This window comes from Cynocephalus volans, chromosome 7 (genome assembly GCF_027409185.1).
Source record: "Cynocephalus volans isolate mCynVol1 chromosome 7, mCynVol1.pri, whole genome shotgun sequence".
Lineage (NCBI taxonomy): Eukaryota > Metazoa > Chordata > Mammalia > Dermoptera > Cynocephalidae > Cynocephalus > Cynocephalus volans.
The window spans coordinates 12653293-12675741 of record NC_084466.1 but is presented as its reverse complement, the minus strand read 5'-3'; the positions used below and the strand labels follow the sequence as shown (position 1 = coordinate 12675741).

The 22449-nt window shown below is 41.1% G+C and overlaps 1 protein-coding gene across 2 annotated transcripts in view; it reads right to left on the bottom strand.

Annotated features, from left to right (window-relative positions):
• The window catches only part of TMTC4 (transmembrane O-mannosyltransferase targeting cadherins 4), a 56211-nt gene that overhangs the window by 4410 nt on the left and 29352 nt on the right, over positions 1–22449 (bottom strand). Inside the window, exons 7-16 of one of the 2 annotated variants that reach the window (XM_063102366.1) lie at positions 20037–20129; positions 19644–19808; positions 18599–18801; positions 16960–17131; positions 16744–16875; positions 9784–9863; positions 9521–9628; positions 9276–9417; positions 4267–4381; positions 3094–3206 (exon numbers count right to left, since the gene is read on the bottom strand). In XM_063102366.1, the coding sequence (XP_062958436.1) occupies positions 3094–3206; positions 4267–4381; positions 9276–9417; positions 9521–9628; positions 9784–9863; positions 16744–16875; positions 16960–17131; positions 18599–18801; positions 19644–19808; positions 20037–20129 (1323 nt within the window). The remainder of the gene's footprint in view (positions 1–3093; positions 3207–4266; positions 4382–9275; positions 9418–9520; positions 9629–9783; positions 9864–16743; positions 16876–16959; positions 17132–18598; positions 18802–19643; positions 19809–20036; positions 20130–22449) is intronic. The other variant, XM_063102365.1, reaches the window with a different exon arrangement.

Here is a 22449-nt window from a genome sequence, read left to right as displayed (position 1 = left end):
ACAAAAAAACTCATGTTTAAAATCAGTGATATATTTTCATCAACGGAAAGGGAAAATAATAAATTATTTTCTGAAATGTATTAGACAAACTGTATGACAAAGGTTTAGGACTGAGCACCTCCCTTCCTTCCTTCCGATTCAGCTGGGCTGAAGTCTGCACTTGGTGGTGGTCTGTGGGTCACAACCTCTAACCCCTGTCAATCTCCCTTTTGAAGAGCCTTGGCCAGCAATAGTATGTTCCTGGGACTTAGTAAAATTATTTCATTTTCAGTTAACTTATATTTATGGGAATGATATGATATTTCTACTCTAAATACATTTATCTGTGTTAAAAATCTATTTAGGGGCTGGCCGGTTAGCTCAGTTGATTAGAGTGTGGTGTTATAACACCAAGTACAAGGGTTCGATCCCTGTACTGGCCAACCGCCACAAAATTAAAAAAAAAATCTATTTAAAGAAAAAAATCAAGTAAATGAGTCAGGTAGTATTCAGATGTGGCAAAAATATGTGTTAACATGTGGCATAAATGTCTGGCATTTGGTAAACTGCTCCACGGACATAACTGGCTCTTAAATGACAGGGCAGTGGAATCAGCAATAAAGAGAGAGAAGTCAGCACGGAAGGCAACGCCTCAGGCACTGGGAAACATCACTCTCACATTAGCCCCTACTCAGAAATTAAATGGCAAGAAGTAATATAAATTCTAATGGGTTTTAATGATCCTTAGAGATTCATTTAATGATCACTAAATTGAAGTTATTATTATACATACATTTACCATTTAATAGTTGCAAATCATGTTCCTGTGTGTTTTTTCATACGACCTTGTCAGGAGGTTGGGTGGATCACTATCTCCATCTTACAGGTGAACAAACTGAGGCCAGGAGCAGTAAGTGACCACTGCTCAGTAGAAGGGCTGCTTGGATAAAGACGTGCCCTAGGACCACGAGGATATAGTGAGAATGCTCACTCTGCACATCCAAGTCTCAAAACAGGTTCTGGAAGCCTGAATGTCTCAGGGCCAGATGAGAGATGCATTCAGTCATTTCCCAACTGGGCCATCAGCATGCTGGACAGCAATGGAGACATAAAAAGAGGGCTAGGGACTCGGCCCCAACCTCAAGAAGCCTTTAGGCTCCCTAAGGGGAGTTAGCAAGTTAACAATAACATAAAACAGCAAGTGCTGCATAGGTGAAAAGTGAATTGTCTGGATGGCAGACACCTGTCCTGCCGGGATGGTGGCTGAGCTTGCAGGTCTGTCTATTCCATCCTTAAGTCACCACATCCCCTTTTCTCCTGAGCACATACCCAGTGCTCTGCAAGGGGACGGCTGCTTCACCATATCCTGAAACAAACAGAACCAGGTCACCGCTGGCCAGTGGAGGCAGGCATCACTTTTGCATTACAAGAGAAAAACGTAAACAGCTTCCCACAATTCCAAATCCTTAATTGAAAAACTACATTCAGTGCTTGTTCACTGGCTGACTCCATGGCTCGTGGAGTCACTCATGTCCCCCCGCCCCCCCCGCCACTTGGTAGCTCCTGAAGAGCTCACAGTGAGTTCCTTATTTCAGATTTCTTCTTCTGTGTCCTTATCTTAGGCTCAGCGCCCTAGCCTCAACTGTTAGGATGCAAAATGTGTAGAGAAATGGGAAAATGATTTCTCCATTCTGCTTTATGGAGTATTTTCTACCTTATCTGGAAAAGAAAAGAATGACATGAACTGGAAGCCAAACCAATCCTGGGTTCTGTCTCTAAATAGAAATTCCAGTTTATAGACCACGGGATGATAGAAAAATCAATACAGTGATTATACAAACTGCATCTTGAAGACTCACTGTAGCTGGGTCACAGGAGAACTGAGCCTGCTGACCTGTCCCAGGCTGACAGGTGACTGGAAAGGTCACTAGGAGAGAAACCTGTAAACCTCACCTCCTTCCCCGACACATGTAGATCCATAAAAAAATAAAACTAAACCCCTCAAAAAGCCATCTCTGGAGAAAATCCAGAAATGCTAAAATGCAAAGTGAAGCTAGAATCTAGAAATCTGAAATCTAAAACACCAAGCTAGAAATCTAAAATCTAGAAATGCTGAAATGTAGAGTGACATTCAAAAATGAGAGAAATGCATGAAATATCTTACTATTGTTATAGAAAATTATACCAATAATAACATGTATAGAACAGAAGTAAATAATATCAGACAAATATTAATTAGTACCTTAAAGCCCAGTGTCCATCTGTAGCCTCAAGAGTAATCAAAATAACACACAGCCTGATTCTGAAATGAAATATTTCTCTTGCAAAAGGACTAAGGCCCTGCTTCTGCAAGTGAGTTTTCTGCAACATCTAGGATGCTAGTTAAACACGCATATCCCTGACCTTACTCCAACCACTGGGAGGATTTCTCATGGGGAGGAATCTGGGCATCTATGTTTTCACAAGCTCTCTCGGTGATTCTGATACACAAATTAAAGTTTGAAATCACTAGTATTAGGAACCCTAAGTCCCCTTCAACACACAAGGAGTTATGCCCAGCCTACTCCTGACCCATCCTGGGAGCCCAGCTGGAGCACAGATTTAATATCTTGCAGGTTCCTTTGGTCAGAAACCTTGAGGGCCTTGACCATGACCAATAACTTAGATGAAAAACTGGGAAGCAGCAAGAATCATGGGCCACTTACTCTTTCTGTGCAGAAGACAGCACCCACAAATAAAGCCCAGTGCTCCAGCCCAAGTGCTAGGGACAGAGTCAAGCTCCTCTGTGCTGGGGCGGAGCTGGAGCATGCTCTGGGACTGCATCGTCTTCCCCTGCCGGCCTGCACAGCACGTGAGGCCGAACGCCCCGCAGCTCTCTTCCTGTTCCTGCCCCTTCCCTGGGCTCCTCTCCCCACCCCAGAAAGGACACTAGGTTTGACCGTGCACATCCATCTTTTGGGCAACTTCTCCAGGAAACCAACTGACCAAGCCACATGGTGCTCTACTGCCACTGTTCTGGCCTAATTCCGAATTTAACTGGGCAGAAGTGACATTCATGGCTTCTGTTGGATGCTGGTATAAATTGCTAGAAATCATGGCCTGCAGTTTACACACCTTGTATTTCTGGGATTTCCCCAGCACGTTTGCCAACGAGAACATAAGAGAGTGATCATTAGGTATTAATTCCAGTGCCTCTCTTCCAACTGCTTCAGCTTGGGCTAAATTACCTGGGAGTAAAAAAGTGAAAAAATAAAAAACATGTCAATGCTGTGTTCGTGTTTCAGTCTCTCTCTATAATTAACACAGCTTATGTGCATAGCACACAATGATTATAAATCAACTACTTAAGAAAATCTGTGTAAATGTGTAATACACACACACACACACACACACACACACACACACACACACACACACACAAATGACCCCACCAGCAGCAAAACCACAATTCAGCACAATTCTGACATAATACTGTATATAAACAGCTTTTGATTAAACTCCATAAAAGCATATAAAACCTAATCTTAATTTGTCCCCAGATACCAGTTATACTCAAACCAAAGAAAAATAGCCTGCAAAATAAAAGCCTCACAGTAACACTTTAATAACTTAAAACTCATTGTATTGAAGTATACATTCTGCACTTTCCTTAGAAACAAATGTATACCTCTGTTCCATACGCTTAGATGGCTTATAGCTTTAAATTCTACCAAATTAACACTATGATTTCTTAACACTATGATGCTTAGATTTTTAAAACAAGGAAAGCAGAGTAACTCCTAATTGGCTGAATCTAGTCTGCTATGGGTTAGGAAACCAGATCCTCAGGTCTACTGGCATTGTATCTAAGAACCCATGGCTCTGAGTGTAGACTCGAGGGCATCTCCTTTGAGTACAGTGCGTAAACTTCGGAGCACGGATCTAGCACTATCCTCTCCATAAGCTCAGAGCATCACTGCTCTCTCTGGGTACCTCCAGCATCCTCGATGGTGGCCACTGCAAGATAACAGGCTCCAGAGGAAACCAGTATCATCGCACATCCTCCCCTATTCCTTAACATCAGTTCTGAGCGAAATGTCATTTTTCCCAAACACTCATATTCTAATATGTCAGTGGAAACTCCATTTTCTAGAACAGACATTTCTGTAATATAAAATATTTAACTTGATATTTATTTTTTTTGAAACTCATGGGGGAAAAAGCACAATAATCTTTATTTCCTAATTATTCAATAGTGCTGTACTGTGGAGCAATTTCCTCTGATTTGTTTAACTCCCCTTTCTGTACCTGTATTATCAAGGAGTATAATCATGTTGTTCCAAGCCAAACTGTGCTCTGGTTTCAACACAGTAGCATTTCTCCATGCATTCAATGCATCCACATGACGATTTAGGTCTGCATACTGAAAATACAGCATAGATCAAAAAAAATCAATATTCCAATTTTTCTGCTTTCCCTCTCTAAGACAGTAACAACAACAACAAAAAACCAACTCTCCCCCACAAAACAAACACCAAACTTATGGAGCTTCTAGTATTTTCTCATCAACTTATTTAGTCCTCAAAAGATCCCCAATGAAGTAGATATTATAATTACCATCATTATCTCCATTTTACAGATGAAGCAACTAAGGCACAAGGACATTAAGTAACTTGCCCAAAGTTACACATGTAGAAATGGCAGAGGATTAGAACCAGCTGGTCTAGCTCTTGAGGCTGCAACATTTTAACCGTAACCTACTATTTAGTGATTCCAGGTACTGAGACATATTTCAGCCTACTGAAATATTGAAAACAGACTAATCCTGTTTTTTTCCAGGGAAACTCTATTTAGTCTATCTTTGATGAAGTATTATTTAGAATAGCAAACAAAATATTATGTAAACAAAAACTGTATGTGTCCACCTAATGAAGGGTGGTCTAGGAGCCTCTCCCAGTCTACACCTAAACAAAATATAAAAATATATCAGGCAGACTTTGTAAACTCCTTGGAAAAGTCTCCTATGGTAAGGCAAAGCCCCTCGGAAATTTGGAGCCTCTTTGCCTCATTTAGGAAGAAGAAAATTATCTGTTGCTTTGGAGAGGGAATTTTAATAATAATAGATAACAGATACAAAATGGCTAGCTCTCAATTTGCTTAGTTAATAAAAGCACACTGAGGGAGAAAGTGATAGATTTTTTAGCAGGTGACCCTCTCACCCTCTCTAACTCAGTTCAAATGCACATTTCATCTGAATGTACTTGATCCCTTTAATTCTGCAAAAAGTACAAATGATAACAATTTATCAGAGTTTAAGGCTATCTCCTTACTGTCAAGTCTGTCTTTTCATGAGACAACAGAAATATTTTAACTTAGCCTATGACCCACATAGCAAATAGATGGCATATTATGCAAGAAAAGGTTTAATGAATTATGGAAACATTTACGAATATCCATTTGCTGAAGATGTCAGAATTTCCTGAGACTCAGAAACTCAAGTTACAGTATTTTACCCCTAAATGAGAAAATGATAGGAAACGTTCAAAAAATTGAAATAATTTGGGATGCTTAATTATACTAACATTTAATTGCCTCTTTCTATTTGATATCCCAGTGATTTCTCAAGTCAATTCTCTCTAGTGACAAGCATTTGCGTGACTTGGACAAAATCCGCGGTGACATTTTAACACACCCAAGACGACCGACATAACTTCATTTATACAACCCAGTAACATTCTTCATGTATTTTATTATTTATTACTATTATTACTACTGTTATTATCACTTATTTATTGAAGAGTAATAACAGACTGAATTAGGTAAAATTTACTTTTTATTTTTTCTTAACTTCTGCTCACTCTTCTTATAGCATATGTACAAAGTAAACAGACACTTTACAGGAAGCAGAGAAAAATGATTTAACAAGAACTCCCTGTTCAGAAAGCAGAGGGTAATACGCACTGAGTCCCATGTCCACCCATCCCTCCACACGCTGTTCTGTGATGCTGGGGCTGGGAGTCTGTAAACCACATTTCCCAGGCTCCTCTGCCATTAGCTCCTTGTTAAGTTTCTGCCAACAGGCGGCATAGGCGTCAGATGGTGGAGTAATCCTTCCCCCAACTCCCACTCTCCTTCCTCCCCCTGGCATTGTCTCTGAAGCGGCTGTGTCCCCTTCCCCACAATCCCAGGACTGACAGCAGAGGTCCTTCTGTGATCTCAGCTCTTGAGGCTGTGGCAGCTCCTGGCACGGTCGCCTGTTCTCAGTTCTTAAATTATGGTAGTACCACTTCCTTCCATTTATTCCCCAAACCTACTGGGTTTCTTTTAGGTATTAATCTCTGAGTTAATAAGACCTTCCCAGTTTTGCTCTTCCAGCCTTCCATGACTGTCTAACCAGTTCCCTGTGTTAAATCTCTTCTTAAAATACTTAGCATGGTTTCTGTTTTCCTGAATGCATCCTGGCTGATACAATCAGTCCTTGCAAATGAATTGTCTCCAGTAATACCTCCAGCCACTGTTACTGTAGCTCTCTAAGATTAGTAATATGTACCAAATAATCCAGCTCTTCCTAATTTCCTATTTCACAAGAGAACTGTATTATATTCCCTTTTTATCGGGGGTCCAGAAATCAAAACGAATTTCTGCCTCCTGATACTAAAGAGTGATTTCTAAAGAAGAAACTTTTAAGTTATTAAGTTCACCTTATTTACCAATACATAAATGGGTTAGCTGAGTTGTTAAAGATTAAGCTCTTAATGCTTTTAAGCTGTCAAGCAGGCAAAAGCTGGGTAATTAATCTACAATGGAGAGCAAAAGCCTTAAATAAGCAGGAACAGTTGGCGGAAGAGCACACAGGAAGACCACTTCACGGTAGCATAATTGGTAAACAACGGAAACAAAGAGCAGTACCAGGTCTCAGTCTGTTCAGTGCTACAGATGATCTTCTAAGTGAGAGTACAATGAATACCAAGGATTAGAGCATAGGATAAAAGCCAGGATTTTATAGTCTATGTCCCTTGCTTTGGCACATTTAGCATAAATTCTCTATTTTCCAAATCCAAGAAACTTAAGTGACAGACATCAATAGTGGAAAGAAGACTGCTAACTAAGTAGCAGAGCTCTGAAGTACAACCCAGGAGGCTGCAGGCAGGCATGCTCACTTTGTGAACAATAACCTAAAAGAAGAGCTACCTCCAGAAAAGGAAAAAAAAAAAAAAAGGAATGAAAGAAGAATTCATATGAATATCAAGTCTAATGTCACTCAAGTACTTGTTTAATAGACAAGTAAATAGAAATAGTAATCCCTGCATTCATATATTCATAACCACCCACAGGCATATCTCCATTTGCTCCCATCCTGTACCCAGCCCCTATTCTCACTTCGTGTGGATTGACCCTGTTTTGCATGTGATTTAATTTTTTGGTCTCTACTTATATCACTATGGTGTGGTTCTACTGTCCCCGCCACCTCCCAACAACTTATCACTATAATAGCTTTAGCTCTCCTTGAATATTCGGGTTTCATAGAGAAAGCTGTTTCAACATCAAATATATAAGTAGATCATAAAGTGCAGAATTTTAAAATGTGAAAGAAAACAGAAATGCACACAAGGGCAAATGGCTCCAGAGAGGTTTCTGTGGGACAACAGGAGCGGCTGGCTATCAATCTTCCTTGTTCAAATCCCTTGCAGTTCCATGGACTGAGTCCGGCTACTGCCACCCTTCCCTCTGTGCCCAGGCAGAAATGACTGTCCTTGTCCACACTGGAGTAAGCACAGAGATGGTATCTTCCTATGGTACATCATAACTAAAACATGTTTCATATTTTTTGAATAATAAAAATATGCAAGCCACTTCACTTTAATATTTATAACACCAGCATCACTCCCCCACTTAAAGTGACTTATGCAGAGTGGTAAAGGTCGAATGTTACCGTTAGCCATAGGTTCCTGCCATCTTGTCCTCCATTCATAAAATTCTCTCCCCACAACTCAGAATCAAGGCTACCCAGTCTAGAAACAAAGGTGTTAAGACATTCACATCACAGTAAAAACAGAAGACTGGTTTAAAGCAGTTCATGTTTTCTAAGTTGCTCTCTCCAAAAAGTCCCTTCTGCTCTGATGTAATCAGTCTGCTGGATCAAAGTTCAGATCACGCTGCTTCCCACATGCAGGCCAGCAACAGGGTATTGGAATCATTTGGGGGAATTATTTTTTTTTTTAAATATAAGTTCTCTATTGAGCTTTTGATTCCCTAAATCTGAGATGGGGTAGGATGATTTGGATGCACAACCAGTTTTGGGAACTACTGGTTTGGATAATCAAAAACTCTTTAAACCCAAGAAGCTTGAGGCCTTTAAAAATGAGGATCAACAGGTGTCTCTTGAGAACATTACTTGTAAGGCTAGGCTGGAAAAAATCTGCAAATGTACATATAAACCTCTTTTAAGAGTAATATCACTATGCATGTATTCCAATTTGGCTAAAATGAAGAAAAAGTTTTCCTTTGACAACTTTATCTAATACATCTAAATATACAAGGGTACTACAAAAGTCCATGGAAAGATTTATATTACCTTTTAATTCTATTTTTCCACAAACTTATTGAAGTACCCCTGTACTAGGAACACATATATTTGGTTCCCGAAACCAAATTAGAGGGTTGATTGTGGGGAAAAAACATTCTTGTTTAAAGAATTTTGCCATTTGTGTACCTCTCATGTTTTTTGTCAAGAAAATCAAAAGCAATCAGATCTGCTAAATATTCTGTCAATAACCAAAAACATAAAGGTACTGTGAAAAACAATATCTTCTGTTTCCATCAAGTAATGTCAAAGCCCATTCAGATAAGTCCCATGCTCTTCACAGCTGTCTTTTTTGGGGAAAATGCCCCGTAGAAGAGAGATCTGCTCCCCCGAGGAAGAACAAGGCAGCTCAGAAAACACACGATGGGCTTGTTTTTTTTAAATCTCAGTTTTTATTCAATTCTTGTTTTAAGAACAGAGAAACTGATGTTTATCAGGAAGTTACCCTTGGAGCATTGTTTTACAGGGCAGAAGGGATTTAAAAAATTTTCATTTATTCCTTAGTTTAACTGTGGGGAATCTCTTAAACTTGACTAATTCAAGTTGGACTGCTCTGTAATTATAGCTTAAAAAAATTATATATATGGAAATCCAATAGCTATCTCCAAATGAGAGAAACTTATGTGAAAGAACTTTATAAAATGTACTGTGCTAGATGGATGTTACTATCATCATTTTAGTATAAATAAGAAAAGAACCCATCTTTCTGCACGCAAGGACACCCTGAGCTTACCAGACGCCCGAGGTTGTAGTAACAATCTGGGTACTTCCTCCTGTGCTTAATTGCTGTCCGGTAGCTTTGCTCTGCCGCTTCAAACCGTTTCAGGCTGTTCTGTACTATGCCTAAATTCATCCACGCAGCAGCAAAGTCTGGCCTGCAAGAGCATTTTTTAAAAAGATAAACAAACAAAGAGAGGCTTAGATGCCGGAATACAGGAGCTCATTTGTCACTTGCATAATTATAAAAACAATGCTTACTGAATTTGTACAGCCAAAGACAGCAGCTCCTCGGCTTCCTGGAGCTCATTCCTTTCTTTTAAGATATTTCCAAGATTATTCATGGCATGAACATACTTGGGATTTAATCTGGAAGAAAGTTAATGCTCAGTAGTTTTCACTAAACTCTCAGGAATTGACAGATATCTTAAAGTTGGGGTCTTTAGGAGGATAGGTTTTTAATGCTAGAAAGTGAAAACAATATGTGTATAAAATACTTCTTCTGTAAGACATGCCTGCAGTACCTTACAGCTTCTCGGTAATATCTGATGGCAGCTGTTTGGTTGCCTTTATCAGCCAGGTTTTTGCCGATATTGTAGTGAACCTGAAAACACAGATAATAAGTTGGCCATCAGCAAACAGACTCTGCTCACAGCCTGGACACCCATCACGTCTTCTAACTGAAGACAAAGGTGAAGGGATTAAGAAGAAATCATCCACCAGGACGTCAGCTGAACCCTGCAGGGGCAGGGGCCACCTGTGCTCTACTTTAACCCCCTGCCTGTAAGAAAAGATGATGAAAAAGGGATGTAACAAGCAGATGGCGTCACTGCAGTATGACAGGAGGAAAAATAACTAAAGAACTCACCAGAGAAAACCAGAAAATTACGAGGCTGGTTTGTTTTTACTAAACCCTCACTCTCCCTCACCCACACCCCCCATTAGAGTTGAGAAAACAAAGTCCAGTCCCATGTACACGAGTGGAAGAAACAGGATTCTGTCGACCCATTTTAAACAATTGCAGCCCTTTCTTGTACACCTTTCTTCTGCAGCATCACAAGATCTTATGTTACACCTGTCATGAGCGGAATGTTTACATCCCCCCAGGATTCAGATTGACATCTAAAATCCTCCTGTGATGACATTAGGCGGTGAGACCTTTGGGAGGTGATTAGGTCTTGAGGGGGGAGCCCTCATGAATGGACTGGCGCTCTTATAAGAGAGACCCTGGAGAACTCTCTTGCTGTCATTCCATTGTGTGAGGACACAGTGAGAGACGACTGTCTGTGAACCAGGAAGAGGGCCCTTGCCAGACTCCCAGTCTGCTCGCAACCTGATCTTGGACTTCCCAGCTTCCAGAACTGTGAGAAGCATGTGTTTGTTGTTTAAGCCACTGAGTCCATGGTACCCTGTTCCAGTAGCCTGAACTAAGAAGATACAGGACCTAACACAACCCACCCTCCCTCTCTGCTTCAGGTAATGACAGATGCAACTGTACCCAGGCACCACGCCACAGCTCAACACCACGCGGAGCAAAGCCCATCAGGAGTCCAATAACTGCATTAGCTAAGGCATCGCAAAGGGGCCCAGGGCTCTGGAGGAAAGGTGGTCCTGAGGGTGGCAGCCTCCTCTGAAGAAGGGACTGAGATCTGACGGGGCTACCAGGCAAAGGGTTGCAATGCAGTGTGGGTGCTCTGGTGTCGCTGGGGTGCACAGGGCAAGGGACACAGGCTGAAGGGTTCGTAAGGAGCAGCCATGTGCAGGGAAGCTGAGTGAGGGCAGGTTTGGCTTGGTCGTTGTCCTCAGAGCATGGAAGGCCAGTGCAGGGTCTATAAGTGTGTGTGTCCTAGGGCTGCCATAATAAAGCACGGCGAGCAGGGGACTTACGCTCACACATTCACTCTCTCATGGTTCTGAAGGCCACCATTAGGGAATTGGCAGGGTTCCTCCTACTGCAGCTCTGAAAGAGAAATGTCGCACGCCTCTTCCCCTCTTGGTGTTTGCTGGCAATCTTTGGCTTGCAGCTGTGTTGCTCCAATCCTGGCCGGGCTCCACATGGCCTTTGCCCCTTCGTCTGTGTCCATGTCTCTTCTCAGGACACCATTTGTATCAGATTAAGGGTACTCCAGTATGACTGCATCTTAACTTACATCTGCAACAACCCCATTCCCATATAAGGTCACATTCACAGGTAGCAGGGGTTAGGTTTTTGAACCTATCCTTTTGGGGGGCACAATTCAACCCATAACAGTAAGCCAGGGGTAGGAGGGTGGCAGATTTATGTTCATGTGAAATCACATGGTGGGAAAGAGACATGAGTGGGAAAGCACAGACGTCAGAGGTCCAGGGAGAGGCTGTGGCCTTGGTCCTGGGGGAGGGGATCACAGACTGAACTAGGGTGGTGGTGAAGTGGTGGCAGGATCTGAGGAACACTGAGGAAGCAAAAGGCACAGAAATTGGTGACGGATTGACAGGAGAGATGGAAGAGTGTCAGGAATGAACGCTAGGTTTCCAACTTTCAGAACGCAAAGGATGTGATGGCTTTCAATGAGAAGTGATGGGTGATTGGGCTTGTTTAGGGGGACAGGTACTGGGGGTGATTCAGATGTTCAAGCAGAGAGGACAGGGCAGCAGCCCAAGCTCAGGAGAAGAGCAAGCCAGAGACACCAACATGACAGGCAGGGAGGGAGGCGCAGGTGGTAAGAAAAAGGCATGGGTGGGTGCAACCACCCAGACAAGCAGCCAGCGGAGGGAAGCTTCCAGAATACCTCCTCATTTCACTCCTCTCATCAGACTAAAGCTGAAGAAACCAACAGAGAACACAGTGACAGAAAAAGAGCATGAGGGGGTGAAAATGCTGTAGAACTAGGTAGAGGTGGTGTCTCTCTCTCTGTGAATGTCTTAAATGCCATTGAACTGCTCACTTTAAATGGTTCTTTTTTGTTATTATTTAATAATGGTCATTTTATTCTGAGAAACAAGTGGGAAGTTTTTAAATTTTGTTTTTTAATGGTGATGAAGTACACTGACACAAAATGCTAACCATAAAATCTTAATCGTTTCTAAGTGTGCAGTTCAGGGGCGTTAAGCACACGCACGCTACTGTATATATCACCCCACCATCCAGCTCCAGAACTCTTTTTATCTTCCCAAATTGAAACTCTGTTCCTGTTAAACCATAGCTCCCATTCTCCCCTCCCCTCGGCCCCTGGCAACCCACATTCTACTTTCTATCTCTATGGATTTGGTGACTCTAGGTACCTCATGTAGATGGACTCATACAGTATTTGTCCTTTTGTGTCTGGATTACTTCACTTAGCATAACACCTTGAAGGTTCATCCATATTGCAGCGTGTGTCAGAATTTCCTTCCTTTTGATGGCTGAATAATACTCCACTGTATGGATACACCCCATTTTGTTTATCCATTCATCCATGGATGGACACTGGATTGTTTCTACTTTTTAGCTATAGTGAATACTGCTGCTATGAACATGGGTGTTTAAATACCTCTTTGAGTCTATGCTTTGAATTCATTTGGGTCTATACCCAGAAATAGAATTGCTGGATCATATGATAATTCTATTTTAATTTTTTGAGGATCTAAAATGGTTAATTGTATGTTATAAGAATTTCACCTCTATTGAAAAAGAGACAGAGAGCATAAACAGAGGATTTTTAATGACTTAAGAGGGTGGTAAAGCAGACTAGAAGAGAAAGGACTCACAGCTGCAAAGCTATCTGAGAAATTCTCAGGCCATCTTAGAACAAGGGCACCAGGGAGGCCAACACATTCAAGTAGCATCATATCTGAATCCTGCTTCACAACCACCTCTGAAAATAGAACCACCTCCTGCTTTATCAGTCCTAATCTACAGTTATAGCGCTTCCTTAGAAATACTTAAATTTCTGGAAGGGTATGGAGCAGTGGGGCATTCTTTAAACAAATATGCAATGGAGATTTTTTTTAACTGCCAATTTAGAAGTACATACATTCATGTTTACCTAATCTGAAGAATCACAAGCAGAGAAATCACAAGTGATGTTAATGTGTACCACTGCATATCACGTGTTATAATTTAAACTTCCTGAACCAAATTATTGTCCACTCATAAGCACTTTCATCCTTATAGTTTGGAGGAGGCACAGTTAGTGCTATTGCCAAAGCGAGTCTCATGAAAAGTATACACTAAAGGGTTAGAATGTGCACCTCCCCAACCCTGGCCTGGATATGTGACTTCACCTCCCATCCCATGTACAAAAGAATCCAAGGCCAGAGAATCCAACCTGTGAGAAATGTCCTTGTGGTCCCCAGGATACAAATACAGCCTCTACTCAGAATTCAACACGACTCCCTCCTCTTCCACCCCCAAGCTCCTGCTGCTTTCCTTTGTTACGGGCAATTCTGTTTTCTCAATAAAAAGCTCAGACAAAGAGTTCAACTGCCCTCTGCAGTATAGACAGTGTTCTGTTAGACACTGTGAATGACAGAGACCAGAGGACCAAGGGAGCAAGAAGGGGCACTTTGGAAATTCAGACTGCAGTTATTTAAATCGCACTAGTTAAAAATCTGATACAGCCCTAGAAAGCAGTCCATAATTAAGAACTAGCAAACAGGTTTACCCACAGGCCAGCTTTATCCTATGAGTTATATGAAGGGAATTCTTTGAATAGAAAATAGCTGCCTAGATTGTAAAACAAAACAAAAAAACCCCTCACAACCAGGTCACTTAAAAGAATGTTTTAGAGAACGAGCGATTTTTGTTTCTATGGAATGTGAAAGATTGAAAAAGCCTGTTTATCCTTAAACTTTCTCTCTAGGCTTTGTGATTCATATCTGCTGAGGCAAGAAACCAGCACAGGAGAAGCCAAAGATAAAAGCAACCATTGCAACCCAACGACATATGAATGCAAACGAAGTAAAAGAATCGATGATGAAAGACACTTTTAATGCCAGCGCTAAACCAGTTTCAGGTATTCTGCCAACATTTGATGTTAAACTTAAAATGTTTTAAACACATAATAATCCTATAACTCATCCTGGGTTATTCCTTAAGGAAATACCTCATTGTGGTATAAAATCCTTTTGTTAAAAGAATTTAGAATTGTATCAGAGTTGATATTAAGTGTAACATACTTCTAAGCCTTAAAAACTAAAACTGACTGCAAACATAATTAGATACTCGGTGCCCATCCACAGCGGGCTCAGTGAATTCAGTTTCCATCTGGCTCAATGCAATAACTAGTATGAGTGCCTACCACATGCAAGGCACTATGAGCAATTTAAATGCAGGCCAGGCACAAGCACTATCTGCACTGATAATGCAATCTTTCAAAAAAGATGAGCCTTAGTGTATAAATCTGGGCCTAAACTAGAGCCAGCTGCCAATTGCCTACTTAATATTTAATAAATATCAAGTAGAAACCAGCATAGAAAATGTATTCCCTGTAATGGGGTTGCAGGAAACCAGTATCTTCCTAAATAAGATCTCTTCCTTGAAATCAACCTGCTTTTTAAAAAAAAAAAAAAAAAAAAAGTAAGTAAAGACAGTTTTATGACCCTTCAATTAATAATGGCAAATTGGAAAAAATTTCTATCTTGCTTATATAGAATGGTACCATTGAAAAATGTTCTTGGAAAAGGACTATTACCACTGGGAATGGTTTTGAGGACAAGGGCTTATATGTATACCTTAAATTAAAAAGAGGAAACCACATACACACACACAGACCCCTAATAACTGTGTGTGTGGCTATGTACATACATGCTGCATTTTCTAGCCTATGACATATAAAATCACTTCTTGGGCAGACTTTTGGGCTCAGACATCATACATCCCCACCCCCTCACTTACTTGAGTAACCTAGGCACAGCAACACATCAGATCTCTAGCCACCTAAATTACTAACCTAGATAATGTCAGTTCAGTCTTTCTAAGCCTCAGTTTCTCTCATCTGGAAAAATAAAGAAAATAATACCCCCTCTCTCTAAAAACCTTAGCAGGAAGATAATGGAGATTAATTATAGAGCCTCTCTAAAGAAAACTCAGTTCCTTGTGGTGAAGAACTACATAAATAGAAGGGGTAATTACTACTATTCAAACAGAAAAGTAAAAATAAAGCAAATCTATTAACATTTATGAAATTAAATCACAGGCAATGTATTTTAGTAGCATAAAATAAATTGATAGGTCAGCAAATCAAAGATAAAGCTTGAAGTAATTCACCCTTTTATCTGTCTCCATATCTAAGTTTATCTAAATTTCTATCAAACACGAACATTATGTTTTAATCCAAGAAAAGGACATTCAAGGAATCAACACCTTTTTAAACACTATTCTTCATTTCAGGGTCACATTAAGACATCAATTATTCACTAGTTTTATTCCCATAATTTTGCCTAAAATCATTGCTTTCCCTTGAATACAGAATGTGGAAATGAGGCAGAAATCCACAGAGCTCTCCCCTCTCCCCAGGAATTACAATTTAGCATCCTAGGCAGCTCCAATTCTAATGACCTGAGAATGTATCATTATTGAGTGATAATCTATACTAACAAAAAATTCTTTTAACCCAACCCTTTGGCCCCATTTTGAGCAAACAGTATTCCCTTCCTGTCATTTAATGCAAAACCAAAACTAAAATGAACCTAGGAAGGCTAACATTTCTTGAGTACCTACTATGTGCTAACCACCATGTTAGGGCACTTCAGTTCACTCGGTCCTCACAATAAACCCAGCAGATGGGTGTTATCACCTTCTCATAGAAAAGGGCACTGAAAGTTCAAAAAAGTTTGGCTTCACCCAAAGAGGCACAGCCGGTTAAGTGGAGAGCTTGGAGTCATGAAGAATACAAGTGAAATAAATTCCTACCAGACTGCTTCAAGAGAAAACACTGCCAATTTTAAAGCTTACACATTTATGTTTACCTGACTTGACAAAAGGAACCACCAGCAGAGATCTCAAAGTGACATAAATGTGTACTACTGCGCAGCACACAGCATAATTTAAACTTCCTGAACCAAATTATCGGCCTGTTCATAGGCATTAACCCTTTCAAATTATAGCTTGCAGGAGGCTAGTGAATGCTATCGCTAGAGTATGGGTTTTGAAAAGCGTGCTCTAAACGGTTAGAATTTGTGCCTTGCCCAACCTCAGCCTGCACAGATGATGTCACCTCCCCTGCCACCACTTCAAAGGGTGATTAGATCAGCTGGAAGATTAGTAAGACTTCGTTTAAGTATTCTGTTTCATTGATATTGTCTGGTTTTAATTATTTCCTTTGGATTATTTTGGCTAAGTGGAATTTTAATGAATCTTACCAAAATCATTAAAAAAAAAAAAAACAACAAAGAAAAACCCAAGTATGTGGCCATGGTCCTACCGCTAGATTCTGTATAATGGCAAACATTCTTTTTATTCAGCTGGAGAACTTGAAACATTTGCTAATAATATCTTTTTAAAAGAAATCTGGCAGCCAAGGTACCTTAGCATTGAGGGGACACACAGACAGGGCACTTCTAAAAAGCTGTTCTTCACTCCGCCACTCGCCGCTGCGAATCACGCATCTCAGTATGTTTATGAATAAAATCCCCAGTACGACAGCAGCAATTAGTTTCTTAAGAATAGAGAGACACGGTAAATATATTAGTGAGATGCATCTAATCGTTTGGTTATAAAAAGCACCACTCTTGGTCGATACCTTTTTCTTGGTATGTTTGCTTAGGGCCCCAAATCCGAAAGTGAGCAGCACGCAGTATCCAACACTTGGCAGGTAGAGGACTCGCTCTGCAACCACAAAGCCCACTCGGAAGAACAGGTTACTTGCAGGAAGAAATGGGATAACGAGAAATCCCAGGCCCAGGGTAAGGATCCTGGAAAATGAAAAGTATTTACATAAATGGCCATTTTCAGACTTCTCAAGAAAACATGCTACTCAACATTAAGAACAAAGACCTTTTTTTTCCCCATGCCATCAACTTTTCTTTATCAAGAAAAATTATTTGATATCATGCATCAATTGAGAAAAGGTATCAACAAAAAGTATCATAAGTAGAGAGGGTTCACCCTGGCAGTAGGGATAAGACATAAAAATATTACTAAGGCACTAATAATCATCAAGCATATGGGTAAAATTCACAAGTCATACAATTCATAAAGTTAGAATGATTACATTTGTGAGATCTTATTAATTCACCTACTGCTAACTATGCCTCAAACCATTTAGGTATTGAATAGCTCAGTGAATATTGGTTCCAGTTAGTTCAATGTAGTTTTCTTCTTTTTTTGGTGGCTGGTTGGTATGGGGATCTGAACCCTTGACCTTGGTATTACAACACCATGCTCTAACCAACTAAGCTAACCGGCCAGCCTCAATGTAGTTTTCATGGAAAAAAAAAAAATTTCCCCCTAAACTTAACAGGAAAAACAATACTTAAGTAGTTTAAACTTCATAAAATCTGAAATAAACACATATCATTTTTGGTTGCTTCATCATCACAAATTTCAGTAAAGCAGAAAGAAAGCTGAACACTGAAAGCCTTCTAGAACTAGTCGACCACTTGCCAAGTCCCATAGTCCTATATGAGGCCAGAGGACGAATTAAGGAGCTAGGTCAAATATGGTGGCTCCTTCCTGGATGCTGTGCTTACGGTATTTTTTTTTTTTTTTTAATCCTATTTCACATGTATAAGGGAACTAGGACTAAAGTTTGTTGCTCTTTAGAATGACCAACCAATTTAAGACACAGGTAAACTTAAAATTTAATTTATTTTGAGAAATTACTAATCTAATTCCACAGACATTTAGCTTAAAGGAAATCATCTTAAACAGTTTTCTTTTTCATGAAACACATTTATTTTCCCAATTATTTTCTCAATAACCTTTCTTTCTTCCCATTGAGAAAGAACAGTCTCTTTGGGGCAGCAGCTTATTTTTGTACCCAACAACAACAGAAGGAATCACTACAGCATTCGCTGGGGTTTTTTGAAGGAGAATTGTGCGATAATGGGCACAACACACATCAATTACACTCTCTGTTCTGACCACAAATTACTCTTTACCACCGACAGCGAAAAGGATCTCAAAATGCCACTTCCCAGGGAAAGGGGGAGGGGAGATAAAGCAGTCATCCAGACCCCCTTTTCCAACTTCACTCCCCACTAGTTGAAGCCAGCAATGGATTCCAAATGGATGGAGCTCATCCCAGCCATAAATATGTATTTGAAACAAATGTCCTTAGACATTACTTCCACAAAATCATTAAAATGATCAGTGCTGGATTTCGCAAAATGCTTCTGACTCCACCTGCATGGAAGTTGAAATTCAGCGCCGCCTCTTACCTTCTCTTGTGGCTGTCTTCAGAGCACAGGGCTTGGCATATTAGGCCAATTAGGCAGAACCAGAGTGCTGCTAGTGCAATTACCCTCCAGTCACCGACTGACTTAATGAGGGGGATGCAGCCCATTGACCAATCAAAACACAGCCACCAGGGACACAGCAGCAGCCAGGCATTCAATGAATAGTAGTAATTATAGTTTATGGCCTGTCAGTCAAAAGGAAAACAAACATTTATTTGATACTGAACTTGAAAAAAATATATATATCCTAACTTTACCTTTGAGGCACTCTATGCTTCTGTTCAAGGAAAGCAGTGGTATAAAATAAAATATTGCCAATTTGTATATTGGGTATGGGACTGTGGTCTGTAATCTATTAAATGCATTCAGATTTTAATACATAAAAAAACAGCAAAGCCACCAGGCTAGGCAATACATCTGTTGTATTTCTGGCCAAGCTATGATCCATTTACTTAGTGTTGCTTAAAAGCCTGTGACCCAGGAAATCTGAGACCCAGGGGTCACTAATGTGCCTAACAACATAAGAACAGGGTTCTATGGTTGTTCTCTTGATTTCAGTCTCTATGAAATGCACAGCTAAGAATTTGCAGTTTGACATCCTGCCTTCAGAAAAAAAGCAAACCTAAAAGAATAGGGGGAGTCTTGAGACTGTTAGACTTTTAAAGATAACAGCAATACTGTTATATTTTGTCTTAACCCAAACATGCCAATTTGCTTTATAACAAAAGGAATGGAGTTAGGGGCACTTTAACAAGATTGGCAAGGATGCTGACATTAGAAGGAACCATCCCTCTTTACTTTTCATCAGAAAGGAAATACAAGGAGCTTAATATACCTTCTCAATCCCCTAATAAAAACCTGCTGTTATACTAGAATATCCTTCGTGACAGCAAACAAATGTGAAGGTGTCCCACTTATTAGGGATTTTGTGTGTGTGGTGGGGAGTGAGATGAGGAAGAGGGATGAAGGAGCTGGAAATTTGTGGGGAAAAGAAAATAATCCAAAGGGGAACCAGCTCAGAACTCACCCTAACCAACACACTCTCGGCAAAGGAGGCCGGGTTGTCCACCTCGGTGAACGCCGGTGGGCCTGTGCCCATGATTCTCCAGCGCACGTAGAGCATGCTGGCCCCTCCAGAGGTGAGGAGGGCCATTCGGAAGAGCAGGCCCCCATTCCTGAGCGTGCCGGTATTCTGAAAGGACACCACAAAGAAGCTGAGGTTGCAGATTTTCAAACAAAAGTGTGGCCAAGCCAGGTACAAATGTGCAGCAATTCTGCCTGAATTACTTTGACACCATGCTTTAAAGGGCTGGCTCTTCCAGAATTCAAAATCACAGGAAATACTTTGAAAATGGCATTTTAAATCAGCTGGTACATGACATTTTCCACGGCTGGGTTGCAGACAAAAGTATACACTCACCTCTAATGACTTGTCCTTATGTAGCACCTTCTGGACAACTTCCAGAACATTGAATTTGCCTATCACCAAGATGTCGAACACTGCATTCAAACCCTAGGGAAGCAAAGCAAGACAATCAATGATGGGCAGCCTAACTCTGACAAGGAAGCAGTTACCCTTCACAATTTTACTACTGATTATAGACAAGGAACGCAATGGATCAGACAATCACGGAAGACTTCTCTGGCTCTTTAAAACAGCCCTGGATTTCTGTGACACTAGCTCACGGTAATACATTACATCAAATTTATTACCGCATAAATCCCTGATGGGAATGATTTCATAGTCTGTGTGAAAGAGTACTATAAGATTCAGGAGAGCTTGCAATTTGGGGTTCCCAGAAAAAGTTCCACAGACGGAGGAGTTCCCCCATAATTATAAAACAGTCCCTTAATTCATATAATTTATATGTGGGCAGTAACTATGCTGGAAGATAAGGCAGCCATCAACCTTGCAAGCTCAGCTGCATAAGCAAACCTCAAGTGCTGGCTGACTTTGGCATGCTCAGGAGGAGGACGCACATCGTAATCTCCGATGGAGCACCGGAGCTCTCTTGGGTACAAAGTCCTAGTTGACCGCTAGCTTTCTGTTTTCTCTGGACACACAACCAGACCATATCTCTTAGCCTTCCCTGCACTTAAGTAGAGTCATATGGCCCAATTCTAGCCCATGCAGTGTGGGGAGAGGTGACATGTCCCATTTTGGAGATAAAACCTGGGCATTCTCTACTGCTCAGTTTCCCCTTCCAGCTGGCTGGGAGGGAGATGCCCAGGGTGACTTTGGAAACCACAAACTGAAGACACCAGGGCCTGCACCGGCCCAGGACCACTGTGTGTAGGACAGCCACCACTATCAATCAGAAGCCCTGCCTGTGACTGTTAGGTGAATGAGAAATCACTTCAGTTACGGAGGCCACTGGAGTTTGGGAGTGTGCTACTGCAGCTCTGCCTATGCTAACAGTTTTTAATAGCACCATGACAGTTTCCTTCTAGCAGGTAAGGGCTGCTTTCACAGCTATTAAACCTACAGTTATAGGCTGGCAGAGAGACAAGCCTTGGATTCTATTCTCTATCATGTGATGGACTTCTACAAATGTCACTGCTGTAGGCAATGCCAGCTAGCAGAACTCCCTGCCCAATCTGGATAAAGTGGTCTGAATATACCCGGTGTCTACAGCTAAAGCTGCCCCTAAATGACCTGGGTCTTTTTAATGTGGGGCTTTGTGGCAAAGAAGATCCTAAATCATCAGAAGTCAGTTGTAATTGGTGGTTTTCAGGGCAAGGATGACATCCCTACTTAACCCTCTCCCATAAATGTTGGGAGCCGCTAATTATTCAATACACAGGCCAGTGCTGGGTTAATCATTTCAGAGAATCCTGATTTTATTTACCCATGTGACACAGGATCTTAGTGGGTCACAGAAGACCATTTCTGCCTGGGTGAAAGCCATTTTCCAGACGGCACAGGCTCCCTGTTGGGCTGCTGCTGTCCTCTCACATGGCCTGTTTTCCTGCCTGTGAGCTGCAGGAAAGTCATCAAGGGCAAGGAGCTGAGAGGTCACGAGGACTGAGCACTCCCTCCCCCGCCCCATTTAAATGCATCATCAAAATGTCCACATTTTAATCAAATTCTTAAAAACAGCTAAATTTCACCCTATCTTTATTCACGTAAAGTCAACTTAATTCTTTAGAGCTGCTAAAATGTTAATGTACAAGGAGTCACCCAAGGACCTTATTAAGTGGAGATTGTAACTCCACAGGTCTGGGGTGGAGGCTGAGACCCTGAACCCTAACAGCTCCCAGATGCTGCTGCTACTCAAACCACACTTGATAACAGGGTAAGGTTTTAGAGCAGAGGCTCTCAACACGATGACTTTGCTTCCCTGGGGATATCAGGCAATGTCTGGAGACATTTTAGGCTGTCACAACTGAGGGGTCCTACTGACATTAGTGGGTACAGACCAGGGATGCTGCTTAACACTCTATAATCCCGGACAGCCCCTGTCCTCTGCAAGACAAGAAAGAATAATCTGGTCTAAAACGTCAATAATGCCAAGGCTGAGAAAACTAAAACATCAGTTTAGAGCAAACTAAAAAAAAAAAAAAAAAAAATAGCTCAAGAAATTCAAGTAACTTTCCAGTCATTCCTTCTATACCATTTCCCTGCTAGCTAACCCTAGTCTTACAGGTAGAGCCTAATAACACTATTTACCTAGGGTCACAAACACTGATGGGGTCAGTCCTCCGAAATATCTCGGACTGCCGAAATTATCCTAGAAAACTCAAACCATCCTTATCTCTTTTTCTACAGGGCCTCTCCAGGAGGACTAAATTACCTCTCCATGAGAACATCCCGTTCGCCATTTCCCACCAGT